Below are 9,807 nucleotides of genomic sequence, written 5' to 3'. Positions count from 1 at the left end.
CTCTCCCTCTTTTTATGCAATTTCTCACTATTTTCTTCTTCTTGTTCTAACTTACTCTATTCTTATGCGTTTGCAAATAAGATAGTTGTCGTAGCTCTGAAATCATCTTATTTTTATTCTTTTTCATGCAGTTAAAATTGCGAATTTGCATTGTTTTCTAGTGAAATTCCACATCTTTTTTGTTTAATTTTTGCTGTTAGCTGATTTAATATTTTATAGATTTCAATTTTGTTAGCTTCATTTATTAATTGAAGTATTTCAATGATCTTTGTATCATGAATCTGAACTATGGAATACGAAGTGGGTTTCAAAACTGATCCATAATGATGAGAATGGTGATTATCCTCATTTGCATTTGCTCTTTGCATATTTACCTGCCTAAGTTTGTTATATGTGAGTATTGTAGTTTTGTTATATTTTCTAACACTGTTTGGATCTTTTAGGGTTGTTTGAAAGGCAACGATGTTTGCATTCATTTTGTTCCCATGTTCTAATTGAATTTAGCTTGTAAAAAGTGAATTATTCAAACTTGGATTGTTTAGTCTCACCTCTCAATGGATTAAAATGGCCATTTGTCTTTCTCAAATGCAGTGATCGATGCATGCATTGCGTTCTCGTGTCCTACTTCAGAGCTCCTAGAGTCCAAATGGTTGCTATGGGCAATCAACTTGGTAACTTGGTATGTCTAGATAGTAATGTTTCTATTTTTTAGGTGGATTTGATGCTATGAGATTCATGTTAGTTAACTACATTATAACTGATTGTGATTGTGTGTCTAGATATGGCTTTAGTCGTTAAGGTTGGAAGGTTTAGGATTGCTTAACATATAATTAGAATTATATTAGAATACATCTAAGAGTGATAAAATGACGTTCTCTGGGGTATGTCTAAGAATGCTTAAATGACCTTTCTATAGGGAACTAAAATGTCACTTATGATATTGCTTTTTCCCGTTAAGTTAAATATTTTTGTGATGCATCATAGGCAATATATTAAGATTCATGATCGACTTTAACCTTTCACCAGAGTATACGGTTTGCGTCTCATGTAGATAATCCAGCATTGCATCTGTTTTCTCCCTAAATTGCTTCTTGATGCTTAGTAACTAGTTTTGCTCACCTGCACTTGATTTCTATTAGGAGGGGAACAATTCCAATGTGCTTGGCTCAATAGTAAATATTAGGATATCTTACTTAGATGCTACTTTCATTGTTGGTGTGAACAATTGTGTTTTTGCTTCTCAAATAGTGCACTGAGGGAACACTTATAGAAATTCGACAAGTACTTTTGCACTGCTTGGATAGTAATGACTTAAATCATATGGAAGGAGCACTGGATGCTCTATCCAAGGTTCATATGGACTTTCCTGGATTTTTCTTCTCTTTATAAGCTAAATAGCCAGTATGGCGATGAAAATTTATTCTGACAGAGATTCGTTCCGAGAAGGGATGAACTTATTTTTGCAATATAGTTACCCTTCTTATCATTTCCTTGTACATGGTTGGCTTTCGAACTTCTGTATGTTTTTGGATGGTTTTACTTACAATCAATGAAACTCGCTCATTATACCAGTTGAAGTGTCATATATGTACTTATGATGTGTGTTCACTAGTACTTCATTATGAATTGATTATCTACTATGTGTCTTATATAAATGCTTTAGAGTTATCATTTTATAGGATCCACTGCCATGGCTCTCACTGTTGCGTCATGATACATAGAAGAGAAGTCTTAATTGCATGTATTTTCTCAATGTTTATTTTTATCACGATGTTTCAGGTGAATGCAAATTTTGGGCATCCTCCCTTTTGGTTTTGATATTGAGGTACGCCTTTTCTGTGAGGTTGTCTATCATTTGATTTTCATCGTTCGATTTCAACACTACTATATTTAGCTAAGCTGATTTGCCTACTGATGAAAAAGGCACTGAAAGTTGATCACATCAAGGTGGTGAGATCAGTAGCTCAACATCTTAGACCAACTTAACTTGGTACATCCCTATCAAAGCTAAAGCTGTTGGAAATAGCAAGGTATTAACTACAAATCCACTTATATCGCAGTAACTTGAAATTGTATCACTTGAGCTATGATGCTTTTGCATTATCTTTTTTCTATATATGCTTTAGTTTGTATATTGAATATCCGAATTGTTTCTACAATATTTTTAAGTTTGTAACGAGTGTGTCATATATTCGTGTGTTGTGTGCCAGGGTATTGGTGGATATATTAGGAGCTTACATTTTCAAGTTGTCGTAGAAGATGGAGTGATCTGGATAAAATGGAACTTGGAAGGCTGAAAAGTGGTTCACTCTCAATAGTAAACCATTTTGACTTTTGTATCGTAACTTGTGTGTTAAGTTGTAAGATACTTTTTATGTAAGTTGTGTATAAAAATAAGTCAGTGTGGTTGGGCTTTATGTGTTGATGTTTGGGTCTTGTAACTTTTTGTCCATAGTGGTCTATGTCTTATTTACTAATGGTACTTACAGATTTTGAAACATAGGTTTTCAAGCTTTAGGTGCAATTTGAAAGCTCAACACATGTAGTTATCACAAAAACTAATATATAATATATAATATAGTGGCTGCACCTATACATAAGGCTACCTACGTATCTAATCTTTCAAGATTAGAATCAAGCCTTATGTAGCTCTTAACCAAAAAATATCAACATCCTTGTATGTACCTTTAAGGAAAACAACAATTTATTCTATATAGAATCACATACAATAAGTTTCAAATACTCCCACAATCATATACGTAAAGTTTCATACCCAGAGATACACTATGAACCTTTAAATCCAAAAACTCACAAATGGATATTTCTCTACTTTTGATTCTAAAAAAAAAAATGATCTTATGAACCATGTTGGTTCCAAATAAAACCACAGTCTAAAAGTAGGCTACAAACACTATATATAACACCCACGAAGAGTTTATGAGACTCTTAGTTCATTACTAGACATATTTCCCAAAATAGGTTCATGCACATAAAGGATAACACGATAGGTTTTCTAGCCAACTTGTCAAAGCAATAAATTTTTCTACAGTTATCCAAATGATACACCACTTGATTATTAGAAAACTAGGATAGGTATACCTACTTCTTCATATAGAACTCGAAGTCCCAACCTCAGCCCATCTAGAAGAAAACTTATGTCAAAAATGGTAAAAATCCTAATTTTCAGCAAACTAGATTTCTGACGAACTATTTTCCGAATGGCTCAACTCTTTCCACAGGTGTCCAAACGAGACAAGGCTTTTTGCGTTGAAAAGAAGCCTCTCAGAACTTACTCGTTTATGTTTTACAAAAAATTTAACTCCCAATCTAACTATATTAAAACTGGACTTGAACACAGGGCGTAGAAACTAATTTCTAACGCACTATTTTCTGACAACCAAATTTCCAGACATTATATCTACCTCCACAAAACTCAGAATGTGACGAGGCCAATTAAGTTAGAAATAAGACTAAAAAATCTTACCTTTTCATGTGCTGCAAAAACTCTAACTCTCCCCCTAGCTTTATGCAATTTGTGATCAAACCCTATGCAGAAAACTATTTTCTGACGAATAGAATTTCTGACGCATAGAATTGTTGAGGTCATATCTTTTCCATCACTCATCCAAATTAAGTAAGGCTCACTGCGTCAGATAAAAGACTCTCAAAGGTTTCATCAGGTTTTGGTTTCGCACAAATCTGCAAAGTATAGTGTTACAACCTAGTTTCTACACTCCCACACAAAGGTTCTGTTCTCACCCTTTTTCTCTCTCTCCTCTTCTTTTCTTTTTATTTTCTCTCTCCCTTTCTCCCTACCTCTATTGTTCTATTTATACCCCCTCTCCCCTTTTTGTGGCCCTTCATCTGTCCCTCCATCGGTTGTCGCGTGTAGGGTTTCCGTACGGCCCTAGGGTTTTTCCCACCACTTTTCCCACGCGCATCTCATGATTCATTGACTATAGGCAAGCTCCACCTTTAACTAGTGGCCTTCCACTGTCAGCTCTAGGTCAACGATGTTAATCCGCCTCCCACTCTATTCCTGAGGCAGCGACCCTGCTCACATGCCTCCCCTTCTACCGTATGCCCTATGTCCCGGCCCTTCTGCCGCCGGTCTTTTGACCATCATAATTTGGGTCGCTACAATGCCCCCTCTCGAGTCCGCGAACCTCTTGAATGTTAGTAGACTCGAGAACCCATCTTTGCCCGCCTTTTCTCTTGGCTTCTGCTTCACGCTCCATTATTACTCGCACACGTATCCCACGCGTGCCCAGTTTGAATCGCCTTGTTCCTCCATGTGTCACGTTTCCTCTGGTTCAACTATCGGCTCTTTGGTTTCTGCTCCACTGCTTTTACCTTTTTACCCTCCATGCTCTTCAACTTCCGCTCGTTCCCTCTCTCTCCCTCATTTGCTTTTCGCACCAGACGCCATTTTTAACTGCCTTCTCTTTCCCCTTGCTATCCACATCCTCTCCTTGCAGCCAGCTCATTCCGTTTCTTGGAGTCTTTCTCCCCTTTTCTTTCTCTTTTCCTTGCTTGCTCGGACATTTGTTCTTGCCCTTGGATGGATCAGGTTGGTTGTCTCTTCCTTTCTCTCTTGCATTTCTTTTCGTGAAACTGTTCGTCTTCCTTTACTCTTCTCTTATGTCGGACTCCCAATCGGAGGATCCGCCTTCTTCACGGTCCGATGCGGAGGCGTCCCCTCTTCCGGCGGATTACACCGCGGTCCCCCTCCACCACTGGGCAGCCCTTTAAACTTCCGCCGTCTCCCCCTAGCTCCCGTCGCACTAACTTAGAAGCGATTAGGGTTGGCTATGGCATCCCAGATGACATTCTCCTTGAGCATGTGCCTGACGTGACTCATTTTTCCACTTAGTTCCAAACAGACCGAGATGTCTCGTGGTCACAGTTGGTCAAATTGTCTCAGGCTTGACGCTCTCGTTGTCCTTATTAGACGTTGAAGTGTGCAACCACTTCAACATTCCCCCTTGCCAAGGTATCGGCAATTTCTGGCATATCATGTATGCCGCGAACCACTACAGCCAAAACCATGAGCCCTAGATAGTCCTTCGCGATATAATTTCCCACTATTATATACGTGAAAGTACCAAGGACGTGAGCGTGGGATACCACTCCTTCTGCGTCCATCCCGGCAAACAATCTTTCCTTCTCCGAATCACCACTTCAGATAAAACTTGGCATCACTACCCCTGTATGTCTCTGGTAACTTTCTATCCACAACTATACCTCCCGACGTGACTCTTAATCACCTTACCTTTCTGTCCCGCGATGAGTTCAATTACATATTTCTCTTTCTTATGTTCGTTATCCTGCGGACTTACTCGTTATCTTTATTTTCTTCTTTGTACAGGTTGGAAAACCGACTCTAAATCCAGATTTTACGCCGGGGTCACTTCTGCGGTCTTTGAACAAATTCGCAATCTGGGCTCCTCTCAAGCTGAAGTTCTCAGCATAGATCCCTCTCACGGGACTCCCTTGTTGACTGACCCCGCTCTACACACCTTAGGTAAATACTCTGCCCCCTTCTATCGCCCACCGCCCCCCAAAGAAAGGAAGCCTCGGCCTTCACCTCCTCCCCCCTCAGCACCCCGTCCTCCAAAGAACAAATCCCACCGCCACGGCTTTACCATTAAAACCTCCCAATCCCATGCCCGGGCCCAAGCTCCAGTAGAGATAGTCCGAAAAGCCACCGCCACTCCTCTTCAGTCTTGTAGATACACCTCCTCCTCCCTCCGCGCTCTCGCTGACTAGGAATACCAATATATTCCTCCCAATTATCCTCTTGCATACTCCCCTCCTTATCCCATGGATGTCACCAAAATCAGGTTATTTGACAGTGACTCGGACGATGAAGTGACAGAGGTTCTCGCCTCCCCAACTGTCTCGGCCCCAGCTGGCCCCTATACGGCCGCAGAGCACTCATCCAGTGAACCCCCACTCAAACGCAGCAGACCCTCCTCCTCCGTAGGCCCTCTAGCGGTGGCTCCCCCCATTTCCCAGACTCATTGTCCTAGCAAAGAAACCGCTCAATTACCCCCAGGGTCTGCAGCTCTGAAGATTTTCTGCCCCACCTTCAAGGTGCGCGGCTGTCATGTCAACGTCGAGGATTCTACTCTGGAGAACCCAGCTATGGCCTCGGCCATGTTCTATGGTTCGCACCTCCCCCGTGATCTGGCCTATGTGGATAATGGGACCTTTGAACAGCACCGCACCTCCCTCTATCCCGGCTGGGAGAAGGTACCCCTCTATTTTACTGCACCCCACTCCCTGCTGTCCTTATTATTCTGATCTCTCCTTTGTTTCTAGGTGAGCTTGGACATGTCATACATGATCCACGACCTCTTCTCTTCTTTGAATACCATGGAATCACTTGAGAGGGAGGTTGGCGGTCCCAGCGGATTGAGGGCCGCCTGTGTTCGTCTCCAAACTGATCTTGAGGCCGCGAACATGGCCAAAGCTTCGAGCTGAGGATGAATTGAAAACTGCTAAAGCTTCGCATCAAAGCTTCATGGATGGAGTAAATGACCGCTTGAGCAAGCAACAGGAAGCCCTTGCCCTCCAGCATACCGAAAATACCAACGCCTTCCTTCTGCAACACACCCGAGACATGGAGCAGCTGCAGGTAAGCTTCAAAGCTCAAGCTAATAAGTGTGTGGCTAAAAAGATCTCTAAAGAACATGCCCGCTTGGTCAAGGAAGGCCGTCTCCTCCCAGACAAGCCTCAGTCTCCTATACTAGAAACTCATGATGTCGCGGACCCAGTTGATGCGTCTGCTTCCAACCTGCTGCCAGAAGATCCTATTAGTGAGAATACTTCTCCAGACCATGCCGCGAACTCCCCTGAACAGACGCTCCCTGCTGACGCCCCACTACAAAATTTGGGTTAGCCCCCATGTTGGCTATTTCATTGCTTTGTTGAGTGTATTTAAATGTACTCTCCCATTTTGTAACTAACTTTGATATATGTGTACTCCATTGTTATTTTCCTGGTGTGTATTTACTTTGTTTGAACTACCTTACTTTCCTACTTTGTATACATGCTCTATTTGTTTTAATGGTTGCCTTGCTCGAGATGTCGCTACTCATCCCTTTCCATCTCAACTCTCTCTCTCAAATCGTCTGTGTCCTCATTGGGGCCCTCTCTTCTCTTGCCCCCATGTGTGTCTCAGGCCTCTCATCCGCAAATGTCTCGTCCCACTTTCACAGGCTCTAGTAGGCTACGGATCCCGTTGGGTAGCTCGTCCGCGAAGGGCTCCTCCCCTCCGTGGCCTCTCTCTTTGAGTGACTTCGCCAGCAGCTGGGGCTCTCTCTTTGCCCCCAGGTGCGGCTTGAGCCTCTCCTCCACGAAGGGCTCATCCCACTTTGTGGACTCTATTAGGCCATGAAGCCTGTTTTGGTCAGCTCCTCCTGCCCTAATTTTGATTCGGAACTCTCGTCCGCGGATGTCTCCTTCGCCTAAGCTGTGTTTAGTTTGGTTGCTAAAGTTATGTATAATGAGTGATATTTTCTTCTCAAATGTGCTATTGTATTATATATTTACAAATAGCTCCAGTGGTTTACTCTAGATTCCCATTACATTCAAGTGTAGAACTTCTTTAACATTCTCACATTCCATGGCTTTTCTATTAATCTTCCTTCCTCGGTCCCCAGTTTATAGGTGCCAGCCTCTCCTATGTCGGCCACTGTATAGGGCCCCTCCCAGTTTGGGCCCAATTTTCCATCGTGCTCTTTCTTGGTGCTGGACGTCACTCGCCACAACACGGAATCTCCTATCTTGAACTTTTGTGGCTTGACCCTCTTATTGTATTGTCTCTGGAAGCGTCGGTGATACTCCTCTAACCTGATGCGGGCCATGTCCCTCCTCTCTTCTGCCAGATTCAGGTCGTTTGCCAGTATGCCCATGTCCCTTGTTTGGGTCGTGCCAGCCACCATTTTCGAGGGTCACGGCCTCAACACCGTACGTCAAGGAGAAGGGAGTTTCTCCAGTAGAAGTATGCGAAGTAGTTATGTAGGCCCAGAGTACATGATTCAGTTCGTCTGCCCACGCCCCCTTCTTATCCTCCAACTTTCTCTTCAGATTGTTCATAATGGTTTTATTGGAGGACTCCGCCTGTCCGTTGCCTTCGGGATTGTATGGAGCCGAGAACCCATGTTTTACCTTGTATGCTTCCAAGAACACCTGAACCTTTGCTCCCGTGAACTGAGTTCCATTGTCAGCAATGATGGTATATGGCAATCCAAATCTACATATAATGTTTTCCCATAAGAACTTGATTACTTGTGCCTCATTCACCTGCTGCAAGGGTACAACCTCTATCCACTTGGTGAAATAATCGGTGGCCGCTAGCATGAACCTCCTCTTGCCGCTGGCCATGGGAAGCGGACCCACTATGTCCATCGCCCACATTACGAATGGCCACGAGCTAGATACACTATGTAGTGGTTCTGCTGGTGCAAAAGTTAACTGAGAGAACCTCTGGCACTTGTCACATCGCTTAGCATACTCCACCGCGTCTCTCTTCATGTGGGGCCAAAAGTAGCCTTGTGTTAGGAGTCGATGGGCTGTGGTCCTTCCCGCTGAATAGCTTCCACAATCTCCCCCATGTAGCTCCGCTAACACCTCGGAGGCCAACCTCGGTCGTAGACACTTCAGTAAGGGTCCATTGAAGTTCGTTAGATACAACTCCCCCTCTAACAAAAGGTACCTCTGAGAAGTCTGTTCTAATCTTCTCCTCTCCTTTTTGTCTGTCACCACGTCCCCAGATAGAAAGCTCTTGATGGGATTCATCCAACTCTCTTCTTCCTCCTCGGTTTGGCCTACCTCCGATACTTCCTCCTCCACTTCCTCAGTGCTGGGTTTCTCCAATCGTTTTATCTTTATCACTCTCTCCTCCGACCCAAGTATTATCGCGGCCACATATGCTAAGGCGTCGGCACGTCGGTTCTCGCCGCGACCCAAATGCACAAACTTGATATTTGTAAACCTAGTGGACCTCTTTTGCACCACTTTCAAATACTTTGCCATCCACGGACACTGCGCAGCAAACCCCCCATTTGCCAGACACACTACCAGATTTGAGTTTGAATACACCATCAGCTCTTTTACTCCCACATCCTCTGCCATTCTCATACCCGCTATCACCGCTTCATACTCTGATTTATTGTTAGACGCCGCGAATCCTAGTTTCATGGTCAGTTCCATCCTGCTGTTGTCCGGGGTAACCAAGACTACCCCTATCCCACTGCATGCATCCATGGCCGACCCATTGGCAAACACTCTCCACTCATTTCTTTTGTCCCACGGGTCCAAGTAATCTTGCTTGATAGTCTTCTCTCGCTCCATGCCCATCTCTTCTCCCCAGGTGGGATCCTCCGCTGGAAACTCCGCTAGAAATTCTACCACAACTTGCGCCTTCTCCGCAGTCCTAATTTGATATTGTATCTCGTACGCACTCAACATCACTACCTACTTTACCATCCTCCATGACTTTTCTACTTTTAACGCTTGTTATAAGGGTAGATTCGTTACTACCACTACCGCATGTGCCTCGAAATACGGTTTCAACTTCAAGGCAGAGAAAACCAACGCCAATGCATACTTCTCCACTCTACTATATTAGGTCTCGGCATCCAACAAAGTTTTACTTTGAAAGTATACCAGCTTCTCTATCTTGTCAACGACTCGAACCAGTATTGAGCTAACCGCATATTCCGTGACCCCCAGATACAAGTAAAGTTTCTCTCCCTGTTCAGGTCACAACAACAGAGGGGCCTTGCCCAGATAACTCTT

At 43.5% G+C, this 9,807-nt stretch overlaps 1 protein-coding gene across 1 annotated transcript; it reads right to left on the bottom strand.

Moving 5' to 3' along the window:
• Positions 1-7,815: 7,815 nt before the first annotated feature.
• On the bottom strand, positions 7,816-9,477 carry LOC147482047 (uncharacterized). Its single transcript, XM_086579173.1, has one exon. The coding sequence runs from the start codon at positions 9,475-9,477 to the stop codon at positions 7,816-7,818; it is 1,662 nt and encodes a 553-aa protein (XP_086435299.1).
• Positions 9,478-9,807: the final 330 nt, after the last annotated feature.

This window comes from Coptis chinensis, chromosome 8 (genome assembly GCF_015680905.1).
Source record: "Coptis chinensis isolate HL-2020 chromosome 8, ASM1568090v1, whole genome shotgun sequence".
Taxonomy (NCBI): Eukaryota; Viridiplantae; Streptophyta; class Magnoliopsida; order Ranunculales; family Ranunculaceae; genus Coptis; species Coptis chinensis.
This window is presented reverse-complemented; position numbering and strand designations above follow the sequence as displayed.

Bases quoted from the DNA above. Each gene is read 5' to 3' on its own strand.
- LOC147482047 (XM_086579173.1), bottom strand. From the start codon at position 9,477: ATGTTGAGTGCGTACGAGATACAATATCAAATTAGGACTGCGGAGAAG.